This window comes from Gasterosteus aculeatus, chromosome 1 (assembly GCF_964276395.1).
Source record: "Gasterosteus aculeatus chromosome 1, fGasAcu3.hap1.1, whole genome shotgun sequence".
In the NCBI taxonomy this organism is placed as follows: domain Eukaryota; kingdom Metazoa; phylum Chordata; class Actinopteri; order Perciformes; family Gasterosteidae; genus Gasterosteus; species Gasterosteus aculeatus.
This window is the reverse complement of record NC_135688.1, coordinates 10,041,903-10,060,291: the sequence shown is the minus strand read 5'-3', so window position 1 is coordinate 10,060,291 and position 18,389 is coordinate 10,041,903. Positions and strand designations below refer to the sequence as shown.

The following is an 18,389-nucleotide window of genomic DNA, read 5'->3' as shown; positions in this document are numbered from 1 at the left end:
GATTTAGACGGCTGCTTTCCAAATAAAAGACCAAACGAGCAGCGTTGCGGTTTGTCCCCTTATTAAATCATCCACCTGCCGGGCTTCTGACAGATGAAAACTCCTATAACGCTGCATCATGAACACAAGTTGGAGTGGTTCCAATAGTCCTGGACTATTTAGGTCAGTGGGGCCACCTAGTGGTCAAATAGATCTGGTGCGTTAACCGTGTTCTGCAAGGGATTTGCCAATAAATCTCAAACATTAATGCTGCAACATCAGCAAAAACTGATTTATTTTACCAGTTCATGCATTGGTGTGACAATGTATATGCTACTTTTGGAATATTTATCTGATCTAATTTAGTTGTTTTTTTCACTGAATACTATTTCCTCTCCTCCATATACACTATAGTGTTTATTCATGTCACCAAGCCACAGCTGGCAGGTACCAAAAGGCATGGAAATACAGTGATATTCATTCATTAACTGCATAACCTCAAAGAACCAGTGCAAATCAATGCATCAAAGTAAAAACACTTCTCAGACTAACATTCGTTCAAAACCTTAAATACTTCAGATAATGTACACAGCAGCTTACATCAAATAAAAAATATCAGTAATTTAAAATGATTTACCATCTGTACAGAAGGCATATCTATACTGTACAACACATACAGATCTAGTTCCCCCATGTAGCAAAACCAATGCTTGCTTCCTTAATATTTGCCTGATGTAAATATTTTCAGCATGAATTTAAACTTTTCAAGCCTTCGTGCCCTTTGAATATCCAAACATATTCTCACTGTGACAAGGAAAAGAAACAAAGGGTTAGACTTTGCAGTGGTAAAATTGAAATGCCGTTGGCTTTCAGACAAAGATCTCTCTTAGGCAGTAACAAAAGAAATGCAATTATTCATGTGTCGTTATGAACAGACACAACATTAAAACCGCACTCGAGTCTCTATCGTCGCTATCTCATAATTTGCTTCTGTCCAGCCTCTTCTTGGAGGGGTTGGGATACTGGGGGTTCTCGATAACGCCCTCTCCGAACTTGAGCTCCAGAAAGCCCCGGTAGTTGTTGGGGCTGTAGGCGGTGACCCCGGCGAAGGACATGGGCACCAGCGGCTGCAGGAAGTGCTCCGGGAACTCCACGTCTTGTTTGTGCTCCGTCCACGTGTCTTTGGTCATGATGCCGTTACGCGGGTAGAACGGCCACAGGTCAACGTGCAAGTGGTTGGCCTCGCTGTACTGGACTCTGTAGAAGTCTCCCTCCACCGCGCGCTCCCACACGTAGCCGTTGGCATCCACCAGAGAGCCGGAGTCCAGGTTCTTCAAGTGGTCACAGTTGGGCACGTCCTCCAGGTAGATGCCCAGGTCCACGTCGTAGTCCCACGGGATGATGTCTTGATGGCGGACGGCGCCCAGCAGAGTCCCCCCCTCCAGCCAGTAGCGCACCCCTGAGGTCTCCAGGATGTTGATGACATATTTGGTGGTTTCCCTGAGAGCACGGAGACAGCAGGGAGGTGTCCAGCGATCCAGATACAGGTAGTCCGGAGTGTCGTCCCGCACCGTGCCAAAGCAGCGAGGCGTCTCTTTGCTGCAGCCGTACCACTGTTCCTTACCATCGGCGAGCAGGAGGCGCTTCAGGCCGAAGCTCCTCATGAGCCTCCCGGTGGCCTCCTTCAGTCGCGTGTCAGCCTTCCACTGGTTGTGGGCCGAGCTGAAGAGGGGCCGGTGGTTGGCGGCGAAACAGGGGCTCTCCAGGAGCTTGACCTTCCACCCCCTCAGGGCAGTCTGCACGAAGAGCGAGGAAAAGAGGGGCCGTCCCACGGGGACGGAGAGGTTGAAAAGATCTTCGGCGCGAATGAGGACCACCGCGTCTCCCTGCAGAGCCGAACACACGCTCCCGCTGCTCCCGGACGCGGCCGTTGAGTAGGTGGCCATCCACTCCCTGAGGTTCACCCGCAGGTGGAGACACTGCACGGCCGAGCGGGCCAGCACAGGTGCAGCCACCAGGCGGACGGGCCCCCCACCCTCGCCTTCCAGCTCCCTGATCAGCCTCTCAATGGCCCGAGGCTGTTCCAACTCCACCCCGTCGGGCACCAGCAGCACAAACTCCGTCTGGACGTGGAACTCTGGCCTGTGACCTTGTGGCGGCTGGTCGGGGCTGGGGGCGAGGACCAGGAGGCGGGCCCCCTCCGGGAGCACCAGGGGAGGGTATGGAGACGTGTCCGCCACAGCCAGGAAGGGAAGCTCGGGTCTCTGGCGGAGGAAGGAGTTGGCCACGTCGCCGACATAATTCTCAAAGTGTTCAAACTCTCTGAGAAGAACAGTGACGCGTGGGCCGCGACCGTGCGCCTCACCCCCGACCCCTCCGGGCTCCCTGCCGGGTGCCCCGACGCCCCCGCTCAGACCCGACCCCGGAAGGGCCGCCCTCCTCGTGCCCCTGCCCAGCTCCTTCCTCTTGTCCATCATTTGCTGCTGCGCCCGGGACACGTAGTAAAGAATGAGGAGGTTGAGGACGATGGCGCCGGTTAACAGGCCTTGGCAGAGACTGATACGCATGGCAACGGATGTTTGACCTTTTTCCGGTCTCTGTCAGTTAAGAAATGCAGCGGCGTGTCTCATGTCCCCATTTGTGGAGGAATTAAGAGTTGAAGACAACCTGTGAAAGACGAGAGAATACATTATGGAGCCATTGAGCTTTCAGTCCCATGTTTATAACAGCTGTATTAAGGTACCTCGACTGTGTGAGGACAATCTCATGCTTTAAAGAAACAGTACTTTGATTTAGGACAACAACTCAATGCAAGAGATCCCTCTCAATGGAGGTAACCAACGTTAGCTGCATTCTCAAGCAAATATAACAGACATTCACGGCCACAACTCACCTCAATTTTGATGCATCTATTTCCTTTTTTTTTCACGCGGCAGTTATGTGCCGCCCTTCACATTGTGCACGAGCCATGTTGTTGGAGGCATAAAGCATCGTTAAGCCCACCAACCCTGTTGTGTTTTGGGGTATTTGGTTCCCGTGGTGGTCCATCTCAGCCGGTCCCCGGTTAGCATTTGAGCAAACCCGCATCAGACACGGAGATAATCCGCACTGTTTGCTAATAATTGCGCCGTTGTGGTTGAAATCGAGTGTCCGTCATTTTCAGATGAAATACACAGAGCCCAGAAATCGACTCGGAATAGTTCATTACTGTGTAGTTTAATTCGAGCCCAACGATTAAAACCAACGGTGCAAATGAACTATTAAGCTAACGTGTTCGCTAGGACTTCCTGCCAGGCTCTTTCAGAACAAAAGTGATCTGGTCACAAATTAATATAACTACACATTGTAGTCTACACTTTTGTCAGTGTGGTTATTAATTATTTTCTTCATGGGACATTACATCTAATGGTTAACATTGCCAATGTTAAGCACGTTTCACATTTCTTTTATATTCATACTTAGTCGATAATACATGTGTTCGGTTTCGTCCCGTGCCATTGGGAGGGGCAGATTTCACAATGGAGCCGTGAATTATTTTTTGTCGTGAAAATTTCAAACCGGAAACCGAGTTGTATATACCGCTGGCTACCTTCACAGTCCAACGTCCTTGCTCACAAAATGGCAGGAAATGAATTCCCGTAGCGACTCGTTCATTGTGTATTACTGCTAACATGGCCCTTTACCTGAAGCTCACATCGGGCATTCACAATAGCAAACAGGAACCAAATCTGGGAAGTACATAATAAGAGTCGCGAACATCCTTTTGTGTGTTTTAAGGGTGATAACATTTTAATAACCGCATTACCGTGTTACTTAAGAGAACATCAGCTAAGACTGTTGGTTAAATGTCTTACTGGTGATTAAATAGGCCAGACAGTGGCACGTATGAAACGCGGTCATCGTGCTTTATTTTGAAGGTTTGAAAGCGGAAGTGTAGTATTTTGTTAGCTGAATAGTATTTTTACTCTTTGCGTGCGAGAAAGGCGATAAAAAAGGGGGTAGCCCGAAGCGACGCGCTGCTGGGTTCAGAAGAAGGGTACGAGGTACTTTTTCTTTCTCTCCTTGTTCGTACACTCTGCCCCCTTCACGCCTCCTTATCCTGGCGAGAGGGTTGAACGGTAAAAAAAAATGGAGGCGGATAGATCCGGCGGAGGACCAAACCCAAACTCCGGAGTCGGCGGCGGCGGCGGAGCGGGGCGCAACCCGAACGGGCCCAAAGCAGCACCGGGACACGGGACGTCAGCCGCGGTGACCGGAGTGATGGCGGCGGCGGCGGCAGCCGGGGCCGTTCCCGGATCGTCCCACGCTCACGAGCTACAGGACGGGGACTCGGGAATGACGCTTCCAGGGATCCTTCACTTCATCCAGTACGAGTGGGGACGCTTCCAGGCCGAGAAATACCGCTGGGAGGCGGAGAGAGACGAACTCAGGGTAAATTAGTTCAGATCGCTTAGCCTGTGATTTTTCTAACGCCGAATCAAAGGCCGAAAAGGGGGGAAATTCGCAGGAACTCTTTCTGTGTGCGCGCTTTGTGGAAGTACACATGCATTTGTCATACAATCAATCTCGGGATGGCACAATGCTAATGGTCTTAACATTTCACTCCATCACATTTTGTGTTATGACTAGACAGTACATGACAATGCACGTTCAGAACGACCTCCAGCTGATGATCCCCTAAAGACCCCCCCACCACACACACACACAGGCTTTAACCCCTGAAATTACCATCAAATCAGTTACATCCCTCTAAATCTTTTACTCCACCGAGCAAACAAAGACGGAACCACTGCTTCCTAAAGAGGGAAGGGACGCCGTTAAAAGGTTGTCAAGCACCTGGCAGTTTCCTTCAAATCACTGCAGTTTATGATGGACGATCTGAGCATTGGTTGTGAAAGTGGTGATCATACTGGAAGAAAGCCCCCCCCCCACCCATTAAAACCAGGCGCAGTTTGATGGTTAATGGTTTATTCACAAATCAATTGGCGCAGTGAGAAGAAAAGGGATTATTGGGAGCTCCTTAACGTAGACGTCCACTCAGGCCGTTTACGGCACCACACTGCCAGCAGATTTTGAATGACATTACATCTTAATGCATAATCTCCTCCCATAATGTCCCTTGAAGCGCAGTCGTGTCAAATGGTGGATTGTATTAAAAGTGTAGTAAAAGTATATAACTGTGTATCTGGCGGTTTGTGGAAGCGCTGTGTTATGTAGCGATGGCTGACTATGTGATGCAGGTGTATTTATCAGTATCACTCCTTTTATATTTTCTCTCTTGGAATACAAAAGTTAAAACATATGACCTGCCACTTCCAAATGCTGCCTTTAGGTTAGACAAGCAAGCTTCGGCCCCTAAAATGAATCAATTTGAGTCCCCGAAGTGCCAAGAAAGATTGATGTAAATGGGAGTCAATGGCGTATGAATGGCCGTAAGCAAGGTGCCAGTCCCCTAATGGTCCCAGTTAATCAGAGACCGACAACAGAATCCATGGGCTGTACTGTGCAGCATTCCTACATGCATATGTATGACGTGGCGAGTAGGTGCTCACTCATCAAATGGCTCCAGGATTAGAGGGCAGGTTAGGAAAACATACAAGATGCATACAACATACAAGATGCTGACGTAGATGTTTTCACTCTGCGTGTGGAACGAATGGATGAACAAACAAAAAGCTTTTCATTCCTAAAACCCATTCGCGGTCTTTCTTGTAAAAAAGGACAAACTATCTTTTGGAGTTCAAGAGACAAAACAGTTAAAAAAAACAAAGAAGAAAACAAAACAAAGGGAAAAGCACCGGCTCTCTTCTGTCCCTGTGCTTCTCACTTTGCCCCCGACTCTAACCTATTTATAAATAGAAGCACTGATAAAATATGGATGAACAATAACAAACTTCCCGGGTTCGCTGCTTTCACAGTCGCGTGGGAAAGCGCGGGAACGGAAGCGGCCCATCGCCTCGTCCGCCGTGCCACTACTGCGTGTCATGGAACTTTGTGTGCGTGTGCGCGTGTGCTCCTGCACATGGTCCGGTTTCACGGGTACCATTAGCGCCACGTCCTGTGCTGAGGGAAAGAGGCGCTGGCTGGAGTGCCAGGCTGAGAAGTTGACCTAGCTTACATTTCAACACCCACGGGCCTCTGGCTTTTGTCGTCAGCATGCTGGCAGGGCTCTCCGTGTGCCCCTGGCCGTGTGCGCGTGTGCATCACCATACTATACATGGGTCCATGCACGCATGTGCGATGCATGTACGACTACATGGCTCTGTGGGCTTGTAGCGTAGCGTGTCTCTGTGAGTGTGCTTTCTGGTGCGAAAGGCCACCTGTGGTATCGTGTCTCACCATGAAATGCCAGGAATGACGCCCCCCCCCCCGCCCCTCTCCGGGGCCAGGTGGGACGTCCCGGCAGGACCGTGGGACAAGCCGCACAGGGGACAGGTGGCAGGGGCCTAGCGTCTTTGTCTATCAGACACAAGACGTTTTCCCTGGTGGATTTTCTTTCCAATCCTCATTATGATTTCATAGACTTAGACGTCGAATCAAGTCTCTATCCAGCGGGGAGAAACGTAATGCCCTCACCTCTTTCTCCTTTAACTACAGCATTAAGCTATAACGTTTTGTTAACCCTGTCAGTAGTAGATTACTGGCGACCCAGATTACATCACTTCCTGTTGGGTATGGCCTGCGGGGCCAAACTTTTGTAAAGCTCGTTTGTTTTCTATTTTTCCTTTTTTCTCTACGTAATAATAATTTTTGTATTTCTCAATTTATTTCCAGTCTCCTTCCCTGAAACTTTTTTTTTAACTCCCCTCTTTTATTCAAGACACTATTTTCTTTCTTTCAATGCTAATAAAGCATCTTCTAATCAAACAAGCTTTCTAGGATGTCACACTCACACTAAATACCACATACACACACACACACACACACACCACTCCCTGACACGCTCCATCATCGCACGCTGTCCCAGAAACATTCCTCGCTCTACTTGTTGGCACATGGATTCTCTCGTGGGTTGCTGAGATGGGCGCGGAGGAGGAAAGCTGCCCCCCGACCCCGTTCCGTCGCTGGCAGAAGAGGCGCCGTCGGTAAACGCGTCGGCTCTCCGCGTTGCAAACAAACCGTGGAAAGGTCCGCAGCGGTTAGCCACACCGAGGCGACGGGACGGAGAGATCAGACGGCACCGCGGGGTCGCTCCCTCAGAGGAGTGTTCCCTTGTTTGTCCCGTTTGCTTACCGTCATAACACAAAGAAAATAACCACTATGTCAATGTCGTGTAGAGAATACATGAAACAACACCCAAAAGGCTAACAAATGGTTTGTTACTCTGTGGCTTGTGGTTTTTAAACGTGCATCGATATTTCACTCCAGGATAACTTTCTTCATGAATACTGAGCTCTCTTTGTGCCGCCTTGGTTCCTGCTCTTATTGAAGTCTTTTTCTTGATCTCACTTTTTTTCATCTACCTACACAAAAGTAACAAAACAGCATGTCCCGATGTGGGACGATAATACAGACCAGAGAGGGAACCAAACAAAGGTGTGTTTTTAAAAAGCGATGGATCAGCAACGGCACCAAGCAGCATCCTATCTGACACAACGACCCCCCCGCCCCCCCTGCCCCTGTTTCCGACACCATTCTATCTGCAAAAGTGGCAGCTCCCACAGCTCGTGTGTGTGTGTGCGTGTGTTTGTGTACACACGCAGCTCTGGATTTATTTATTCTAGCAAAGCAGCGACCGCTAACCAGTCCTTGTCATGGCCGCGTGACACCGGCGCACAGGGGTGTGTGCGATGGTTGTCTGTGCGGGTGAGCAGGTTGCAGCTCGTCCGTGTGTGTGTGTGTGTGTGTCAGTAGGAGAAGAAACGTGTGCCCTGCCTCTGGAGGAAGAAGTAGACGCATTCCTTTTAGAGGCGGGACTTGCGAGGAACTTTGCTTTGATTCCAATAATTTCGCTCAAAGGGCAGCGTAGTCGCCGCCTGTTGACTTTGTCTGTTTGGACTCCCTGCTCACACTGTGGGGACACAGCCTTCAGGACACAGTTTCCAGGACGCTGCTTCCAGGACGCTGCTGCGTTTCAGTTGGGGTCAAACAGGCCTGCGTGGTATCGTTTACCGATCTGCAGCCAGTTGTCCTCGTGGTCTTTTCTGGTCATTTTCGACCAGAACCGAGCCGACGCTGCAGTCAGCACACCGAGGAGTCCGTGTTTGTGTCCAGACGACTTTGTGTCCCGCTCTGCCACTTGGTCCCCGGTCCCCGAGTTGGCTCGATCCGATCGACACATCGCCGTGTCACAACATTCTTTCGTTATTTCGACATTTCCATTTGAATCTCTTATGAGATGAAGTGTCCCTCCGCCATATTTCAGCATGTTAAGAATTCCCATTGGATTCTGTGAGACCGTTAAAAACACAACAAGCACACAATTACTACCTGTATGCAGCGGACCGTCATCGAGCGACTAATTATCTCCAATCTTCTCCAATAAGCATATAAAATCACTTTTTACTAAACAGGCTCACTCTGCAGCAGTGGTACCGTTTGCTTGGGAGATCATCTAGTATTCCGCTCACCCTCCCAGTTACATGACTTTGTGTGCGTGTGTGTGCGTGTGTGTGTGTGTCTGTGTGTGTGTGCACTGTCCCAGATGATTGACTACCCTCTCTAGTAGACCGAGTGGCATCCCCCCGAGATGGTGTTTTTAGACTGTTCCACTTCTACGGAGCTGTGTGTGTGTGTGTGTGTGTGTGTGTGTGTGTGTGTGTGTGTGTGTGTGTGTGTGTGTGTGTGTGTGTGTGTGTGTGTGTGTGTGTGTGTGTGTGTGTGTGTGTGTGTGTGTGTGTGTGTGTGAACTACTTGTGGACACGCACAGGAGAAATGGACCGTACGACCACATTCATTAGTGCTACACACACACGCCGCTCGGCATAGAGAGGGACAGACCGGGTGAAGATGCAAAAACTGTCGTGTCGACCGTCACCTGCATACAAATGCTGAAGTTAAAAACACGGGGTTCTGCCTTTTTGAACCTGCGCCTAACAGTTCTTTTGTTTCTTTGTCTCCTCCACCGGTAGAGAGTAGGATGTTTGGTGTCCTGGTTTAGGCCACAGCGTGACTTGGTGCAGAACGTGGCTGCAGGTACAGACCTTTCTCATCAGTCCGACAGCCCCCTTCACACCTTTGTCATGGTGTCATGGTGATGCCTGACCCCTCTAAGCATAGCCCACGTCAAATCTTGTGTTGTTGTGAGCAGCAACAAATGTTGTGTTGTTCCCTCATCACCACAAATGATGTAAAAAAATCCCTTCTTTTGCTTGGTCATTTGAGGAGGGAAATGAGTCGGGAAGCACACACAGGAAGGATGTGTCTTAAAAGAGGGTATTTGGATTTGGCCAGCGTGAGTCTTGTTTTTTCATCCTCCGCAGATGTGCGCTGAGGCCTCGGTTAGGAGAAGTTAAAAATAAGAGCTCTGTTCCACCACCCTCTACTTATTCCTCCGGGTTCTCAGAAGTCATGTTTGCTATGCTTGTCACAATTTTTGTCTTCCCGGCCGGAGCTTGCGATCGGAAATCAGCTGCTTTTCGAGCTTTATTTGGGACGGCAGATGCCACAGCTGTGGTGTCAATGTGAATTGATTTTTATCTTGTACATGCCTGCGTGTGTGTGTGTGTGTGTGTGTGCCTTTTCTGAAGTAACTTTGTGCGTGTGGTGTGTGTTTCAGGCTCAGGTGGCATTCCTACAGGGTGAGAGGAAAGGGCAGGAGAATATGAAACAGGACCTGGTGAGGCGGATCAAGATGCTGGAGTATGCCCTCAAACAAGAGCGGTAGGAAGCTCCTCCCCGTCCCTGTGTGTCAATGTCGGTTTTTCACCCAACCTTCTGACACAACGCTGACCGTGGAATGTTTTTCTTTATTTGCCTGAAATGCCTCCCCCGTGTGGTGTTTTGTGGGGTTGCAGGTCCAAGCATCAGAAGCTGAAGACGGGAAACGACTTGAGTCCCGGAGACAAGAAACCAGAGACCGAAGCAGACCAAGGCATGTTCACACAAGCCCTCATGCAATCTCTTACAGCTGCTTTTCAGGGCAACTTTTCGTTTTTTTCTACTAACGCGTTGCGGTTGCATCACTATAGACAGTCTGTTTTTTTTTTATTTGTAGTTCCCAACGGGCCGGCCGAGTCAGAGTCTGAGCCGGCCAATCAAATGTCTTGGAAGGAGGGACGTCAGCTACTACGGAAGTAAGACCCCTGTGTCAACAACTCCTTCTTATAAGCTACTAATGGATTCTGTTGCTATTTCATCGTTGCTGTTAAACTCGCTATCTAGTGGGTGGATTCATGTGTGCGTGGGTTTTTATTTTTCTTCTTCTGTGGATGCAGATATCTTGAAGAAGTGGGTTACTCAGACACCATCCTGGACATGCGATCGAAGCGCGTGCGCTCGCTGCTCGGGCGGAGCAGCCCCGAAGCTAACGGGCCTCCACCCAGTGAATGCGGTCCCGAGCCCGAGCAGCGAGGAAGCGGAGAGTCGTTGTTGGTCCGACAGATAGAGGAACAAATCAAGAGGTGAGACTGTGGGAAGAAATCCACAGGCCTAATTCATTCCCCTGCACATGACAAAAATAGGGAATGACTTTTTGTTTGTTTTAGTTTGTTCTTAGCTCTTGAATAATTCACTTTTACGTGACGTTTCCGTTCTAGCAAGTTCCTCTTAAAGAAATTATAATGGCAATATGTCATTTTTTTGCCAAATATAAACACCATAGTGTTTCAGTCTAGTGCCGCCCTAAAGAGACGGCCGTATGTACCTGATATGGCATCATGATGATCTGTTCACAGACATGAGCTTGCCATTTAGCACTGGCCTTTAGCACGGGCTAATTCCAGTGCTAAAGGTGATGCTTAACACCTGACAAAGATGTCATTCTCTCCTACGGCGGCTTTGTGATTTAGGATTTGTCCGCACCAGCAATGTGAACGCAGTGAAACAATGGCACAATCTGATCTTAAAAGCATGGCAACTGTGTTGTGAAGCCTTTTAACTGGAGCGGAGAGAATAATTGTCTGTGCATTTGTAGGAACGCGGGCAAGGAAAGCTCTAAGGAACGTTTGGGCGGCTCGGTGCTCGATAAGATCCCCTTCCTGCATGGCTGCGAGGATGACGATGAGGACGACAGCGACGAAGAGGAGGACTTCCAAGGCATGGCCACCGACTGCATCGACGGGCCGCGAAAGAACAAGAAGTCGCGTGTAAAGGTATGATCGGTGATTAGGAATGCAATCAGGATGATGAGAAATGCTAAACCGCAAACTTTGTTGATGACGGATCGCATGGTAAATCCTCTCCCCTCGCGTCCAGATGGGTTCGGAGCCCATGACGACAGACCTGGACCCGGAGGACGAGGAGGACGAAGACGACTCGGAAGACGCCCTCAGTGAATTTGACTTCCTGGGCTCGGGGGAGGATGGGGAGGGGGCGGGAGAGGCCCGGATCTCGGGGGACGGACGGGAGTTAGGTACGCTGTTGCCATAGCAACAACAACATCATCAGCACAGCACCGCCAGAATCACTGCCACCAGTGTATCTGTCCTTTTTTTGCCCCACCTCCCCACCTCCCCACCTCCTCCCCCCGCTCACCTTTTTTTAAATCTTTTACTTCTCATTGTGTCCTGGCATCTCTGCTTGTCAATAAAACCGACCTCTTTTCCCAACCACCTGTCTCTCTGTCCTGTTTCACGAGCTGTCAGTCCGTGACTCTTTAGAGCTGTGTAGCTGTCATCTCTGTCTGTGGATGTATTTCCTGTGGTGCGGGGGCCATTGCAAAGGTTGTCAAGCATGCTGCCGTCTCTTTTTATATGTACACATTTCATTCTTTGAGTCATTTACACTGTAACCCTGTGCTCCTATTGATAGTACCCTCTCATAGAAATGTGTATGTAGATCTATCATTTTAAATAGTATGAGTTTGTGGCCCTGTTCTACATCCGCCAGCCCGTCTGTCTCTCTCTCCTCTGTCCATCTGCTGGCCTCTCCGCCCCTCCTCCGCCCCTCCTCCGCCCCTCTGCATGACTGGATGTTTTGTGTCTTTCTCCTCTTGCCGGGTTCAGAGAACCGCAGGAACAAGTTACAAGGCATGATGTCGGACTTCACCCCTAAACCTACCCCGCCCCCCTCTGTATCAGGACAGGCTCGCCCTGGAGAAGGTAAGAGCGCCCCATCAAAAACCACAGTCCATTTTCTACCGTCCCACATGCACGAGTGTAGGTTATTTAGAAACATCGTCTCCCTTTTGTTGCATGTTAAAGCCTGCATAGGTGTAAACGTACAACAGTGCTCCTACACCTTTTAAATAAATATTTCCTCTGATACATAGTGAGGGAGTAAACACAATTACAGGACGCTTGCCAGAGACTTCAACGTTTCATTGCTTTTACATTCTTTTCATCTCCTGTGCTTGTAGGGTTTGTAATGTTTTGTTTAACTATTTTTTCCACCTGCAACCTGCAGGTGGCTCCCTGGGATTCTCCTCTGACGTCTTCATCATGGATGCTGTCGGAGGAGGAGGAGACATGAACCTCGGTGAACTGGCTGACCTCACTGTTGCCAATGACAACGACCTCTCGATGGATGTAATTACACATTCGCTGTGGACAATACCCAGGATGTAGTCCGGTGTGCGTGTTCGCACTGTGTGTGAATGTTGACACTTACCTTCTTTTTTTTTTGATTGTTGTCAGATGCAAGACAACCGGGACGAGTTTAAGAAGACGTGGAACCCGCGATTCACACTTCGCAGCCACTTTGATGCCATCCGCGCTTTGACCTTTCACCCCAGTCAAGCGGTGCTGCTCACTGCCTCCGAAGACGGCACACTAAAGCTATGGAACCTCAACAAGTCCATGCACTCTAAAAAGTAAGAACCCTTCGATCAAAAAGCAGTGAGCAGCAGCAGGACAGAAAGTCAAACCAAAGATGAGATAAGAAGCACATTAAAAAAGATTGCTTCTCTCCTTCCACCCACAGGAACGCAGCGCTGGATGTTGAGCCCATCTACACATTCAGAGCACACAGGTTTGTTAAAAATATCAAATTTGTACCAAACCCGGATGCAGAGCGATCGCTGACGCCTCTCTTTCTGCTTCAGTGGAGCCGTTCTGTCGCTGACCATGGGCGAGGATGGAGAATCCTGCTACAGCGGGGGTCTGGATGGAACCGTCCGATGTTGGAAGATGCCGGACCTTAATGTGGATCCCTACGATAATTATGGTCAGTCAATTGTCAGCTGAGGAGTAATGAGGATTTCTCAGTGTGGAAGCCGATTCCCTGTTTTAATGTGTGCGCTCGTCCGTCCAGATCCAGGCATCGAGAGCAGCGTACTGGCCGGCCACGAGGACAGTGTGTGGGGTCTGACTTACTCCGCGGTCCACCATCGTCTCGCCTCGTGCTCAGCCGATGGCACCATTCGCATCTGGGACCCTCAGAACTCGGCTCCCTGCTTGTCCGTCTTCAACAAGGAGCGAGGTAGGCGTCTGCGTTGAGTATGAAGAAGTGCTTTGCGAGCTGATTCTTGTGTCCGTGCCTCACGACTTCCTCATCTCACGTCTTCTGCCAGAGAAAGGAACGCCCACCTCAGTAGCCTTTGTGGCCACTGACCCCAACCAGGTGGTGGTGTCATTCGATGCGGGTGAGACGCTGCTCTACGACCTCAACACCGGGCAGAGCGTCGCTGCGCTAGAGACGCAGACCAAGGACGGTACGTCCCAGAGCCCATTTGTAACCCGCTCTCCGATTGGCTCAAAACAAATCGTGTAACCAGTATTGTTCAGATGGGACTGTTGTTTGTCTTCCTTTGCAGGCAGTGAGCTGATCAACCGCGTGGTCAGTCACCCATCTGAGGCCGTCTCCATCACCGCACATGAGAACCGCACCATCCGCTTCCTAGACAACAATACAGGTATCTGCATGTCCCGTACAGACTGGTCGCCTGTACGTTTCTCGATTGTGAATGCACCTAAATAAGCTTTCTGTGTGTTCATACAGGTAAAGTTGTCCATTCAATGGTGGCTCACCTGGATGCGGTCACCTGTCTCACTACGGATCCTAAAGGCACTTACCTCATCTCTGGAAGTGAGTAGCATTTAGCTTTATTGAGTCCTTATTTAGCTGAACATCTTAGAATCAGACGTCCTCAAGGATGAAGACAGTCTATCATTGAAATTCAAAATGGCATAAACTAGGGTCTTATTCCCAAGTGACACCAAACCCTATTTTCCCCTCATCATCATTTGACCCAGAGAGAGATTTTAATGATGACGTTTTTCAATTATGAGTCTATTCTGTACACACGTGGGTAACCTGAAGAATTGATTAATGGTAATTAGAAAAATATTAATAAGAATTCAGATTTTTTTGTGTAAAGAATACATGGTAGTACGGCATCTATTATACATCCTCAAACTCACTTTCTGATAAAAAAAAAAGACCTGACAGCCTCACAATCAGTAGCTCTGTAAGTCAGTAGTAAAGCCACGCGAGAAGTCGTGCAAGTCTATCTTTTAAACCAATATAAAGGATCCCTTTGCAGTGCAACGTTGTCTTTGTTTTTGCCGACCCTCTGCCTCCCTCTGCAGGCCACGACTGCTCGGTGCGCCTGTGGATGCTGGACAACAGGACGTGCGTGCAGGAGATCACGGCCCACAGGAAGAAGCACGACGAGGCCATCCATGACGTGGCCTTCCACCCATCACAGCCGTTCATCGCCAGCGCCGGCGCAGATGCACTTGCCAAGATCTTTGTCTGACAGCACTGTCGTCATTCCGGTGAGTCACGTTTTGGAAAAGGAGGCCTGGCCATATTTCAAAATTGAGGCGTGGCGTTTGGTTGCAGAACATTTAACAGGCGATCGGGGGTTTAGCAAAAGTCTATTAAGTGGCATTTTGTCTTTTGAGTTTCATTTTGGAATTGTATTATTTGGACCTTAAGTCAGAGTTTATATGCCTCCGTTGCTTCTCTCTGCACACATTCTCCCTTTAACAGGATTCAAGATTATTATATGAATTGCTACTTTCCCCCCACTAAGGCCCTGGAAATGTAATTTGATTGCCTTGTTTTTCTATGTGTGTTTCTTCCATTTGAAATAACCAAAGTGATTCAGTGTTTAAAGTAGTTTTGAATGGCTGTCTAACTTTTTTTGTGTCTGCCCTTTTAGAGACCTACAAAACATCTGGGCTTAAAGAGACTGAAGACTACAGTGGACGTATTTTGCTTGCTTACACAAAGAAATACTCACAAACACACACATAGACACACACACACACACAGAGTCCTGCACCCCACTGGCTGGGTCATTGCCACAGGACGTCACCTCCTCAAATCTTCACTCTTCTCTGATGCCTCAGTGACTTCTTGTAATACTAATCACTGCTTTTTTATAAGAAAATCAAACGCTGCTCCTTTTTTAAATAAGCATATTTGGAGTAACACTTTTCTACACTACAAAATTCCATTCTGCTTTTTATTCATTTTACAAACCCTTATTACAAACCACCTTGTGTGTGTGTGTGTGTGTGTGTGTGTGTGTGTGTGTGTGTGTGTGTGTGTGTGTGTGCGTATGTAAAGAGGTGGTACACTACCCACATGGATAAACCACAAAGGAACCGCGCACATGCACGCATTTCAGTTGAGATCTTCATTTGGCAAATGGCTTGTGACTAAAATCCATATGACTAATACGAGTTATCTGTCCCAGTGACCAACCTCTTGATTGGGAACCAATGTATTACATTCCAAAGACTCCCAAGTAACGTGTGTGTGTGTGTGTGTGTGTTCAGGGTTGGAGAATGTCAACTTTCGTGTGATGTGAGGAACCATAAGATAGTGGCTAGCCCGTGTTAAACAAATAGCTTTAATTCTAACTTCACGGCCAAGTCTCGTTGTGTGTGTGTGTGTGAGTACTACAATGTCCCCCCGATGTCACTCTGCTGTACAAGACACATTTCAACAATCGCGGTCCATTTCTACACGTGTGCAGTTTGAACACTGCGGACTGACGCTCTCGCGGCGCGCTAACCAGCTAAAGGTGTTTATCACAACTTGCAGTGATGCCGGGCTGCTTGCTGTCAACAAGTGACACGGTCACTTTGTGCTTTTTACTGTACAGAAGAGTGTGCGTGCGCGCGTCCATTTATGCACTAGTTGAAATCACGGTGCTATGGCGGACCTCATCAGGGACCTGTTTTTGTGTGAACGTGTGAGGAAGAGAGCGCGCCTTTCTCTCTCATCGGGCTTATCAAGGGAATCTGCTTTTCAAATGAGATTTTAGTGGTTCGCTGTGGTCACATTTTCAAATGAACTGTTCGCGTCTTTCGTTACAGAGATGTGAACGGCGTCGCCATTGATTGTGCGAGGGGCGTACGCATATCATGATGATGATTTTGCAGCCTGAAAACATTTCCTCAGATGAGAACTGTTCAGATTGTCTTTTTCATTTCATCAAGTCGGTGCGAGGTTTTTAAAAATTTTATTTTTCATGGAGGTGCATGCTTCTGGCTCGTTTTTATTTATTTAGGCTTTCCAAAAAACACACAAAAAAACCCTTTCGTACAGCTGTATGTTGAGGGGAGGTTCCCTCGCCTTGTCTTTGATCAGTTGCACAGTAGCACATCTCCCCCGAGAGCCAATGATGTGACGCTGGTCTCCTCTTTTTGAAGAGGTACGGATGAATGAGAGAAAGAAAAGAAGGGTCCATTTTTAAGTTCAGCCACTTTTGCCATTTCAAAAAGAAAAGCGAAAAAATACAAGAAAGAATTGATTTAAAGATGGTTGGGTGTCTGTTAATATTAACATAAGTCCACACCTGTCCGGTCCCCCGGATCCCTTTACGGTTCTGCTGTTTTCAACATTAACCAGAGCGGACTTCTGGCTTAGGTTGAATCATTGTTCCTTTTGAAACACCTCACACGCATCTCCCTCTGCGTCCCGCGTTTATACTGACCTCACTTCAAATTACCCGTCTCTAGTAATTGTGAAAAGTTTTACCTCGAGCAGGCTGAATCTGGTTAACGGGACCCCCAAGAATACAGAGTCCTACTCGTGGTTTAGAAGTCGTATCTAAGGGTCCAAAGTCGCCGAGATGTAAACAACTCTTTCCAAATGACTGCAGACGCGAGCCTTCGTGGTTTTGAATTTTTTTGTAAACAGGATGGGAGACTTTTCCGGAACTACATTATTGTGCTGCCTCTGGACATGACATCCTGTTATCACATTTCAACTACTATCTGGCTCCACTTTGCACTACATTTAGTCGTGGATGGTTGCGGTGAGGAGTGGTCACAGACAGGGTGCTCAAATAATGATACAATCTGATGAGAATTAATGAAAAACTGCTGTGCTGAGCAGTTATTTCATAGTGGGAGATGCTGAGGGCCTTTTTCTGAGAGTACAGACAAATCCGTATGACTCATCTAAAAGAAAAACTAAATTAAAACAGGGGTTGTACATGATGACTAAAGATGCCATTACGTGATGTAAATGTCCATCATTTCCTTGTTTTCTTTCTTGCATTTATTTTCTTTGGTTATGAATATGGTTAATAAGATGTAAGAATACTGTAGTATCATAAGTGGATCATTCTTCCTTGCTAGGCTTAGAACTTGCTTGTGATTGATAATGGAAATGTATAACTTGTAAAAAAGAAAATGATTAAAAAACATCAAAAATGAAAGAAAAAAAAAAGTAAAAAATCAGTTACCAGTCAGAAGCCAAGGTAAAGGACTCATTTCTTTGTTTTTATTTTTTTATTCGCAATTTATCACTGTGTGATATTTTGTACATCATATTACGCTGTATTCAAACTATTTCCTCTAACTACAAGGGATAAGAGACCTGCATTCTATACATTTTGTTTTATTAAATATTTTTTAACTGCATTCTAGCTTGTATCAAATGACTTTCTTTTTTGTTTACGGGTCCCCTGTTGTATGTCATTATGGAAGGAAAAAAAACACAAAAAATGAAGATTTTGTAAAGTGAATTGTGTTTGTGTTGTCTTTCTTAGGGATGCAAAACTTCAAAAACAAATGGGAGTGTCATCGATCACCTCTCTGAAAATGCACACGAGTAATAGAAGAATAGAATATCTTTTCTACAGCAATTTAGTTACAGGACTTTTCAGGAAAATATTTACAATAACGTGTTTTCCATAAAAAAAATTGAAGTGACCACAAACTCTTAAACGGTAGTGTGTATATATAAAATATTTAATATCAGCGTGTTCATTCACCTGTGGTCATTTGTCCATTTGTAATGAGGCCAAATATCCAGGTGAAATCAAACGATGCAGCCTTAAGGCCTCATCAATACTGGGTTATCCATTATTCAATGCATATCAAACGTTGCCCTCTTGTGGTAAAAAA

General features: G+C 47.6%; 2 protein-coding genes across 2 annotated transcripts; one reads left to right on the top strand and one right to left on the bottom strand.

Moving 5' to 3' along the window:
• Window positions 1–248: 248 nt before the first annotated feature.
• Window positions 249–4,316, bottom strand: fkrp (fukutin related protein). Its single transcript, XM_040174526.2, has 2 exons — window positions 2,873–4,316; window positions 249–2,646 (listed from the first exon to the last, which is right to left on the bottom strand). The coding sequence occupies exon 2, from the start codon at window positions 2,544–2,546 to the stop codon at window positions 957–959; it is 1,590 nt and encodes a 529-aa protein (XP_040030460.2). The 5' UTR covers window positions 2,547–2,646; window positions 2,873–4,316; the 3' UTR covers window positions 249–956.
• Window positions 3,915–18,007, top strand: strn4 (striatin, calmodulin binding protein 4). The gene is made up of 18 exons (XM_040174513.2): window positions 3,915–4,410; window positions 9,698–9,801; window positions 9,936–10,012; window positions 10,136–10,214; window positions 10,356–10,541; window positions 11,054–11,231; window positions 11,335–11,491; window positions 12,084–12,179; window positions 12,484–12,605; window positions 12,714–12,889; window positions 13,000–13,047; window positions 13,121–13,242; window positions 13,330–13,497; window positions 13,589–13,729; window positions 13,832–13,930; window positions 14,017–14,103; window positions 14,607–14,795; window positions 15,185–18,007. The coding sequence occupies exons 1-17, from the start codon at window positions 4,108–4,110 to the stop codon at window positions 14,774–14,776; spliced, it is 2,313 nt and encodes a 770-aa protein (XP_040030447.2). The 5' UTR covers window positions 3,915–4,107; the 3' UTR covers window positions 14,777–14,795; window positions 15,185–18,007.
• Window positions 18,008–18,389: the final 382 nt, after the last annotated feature.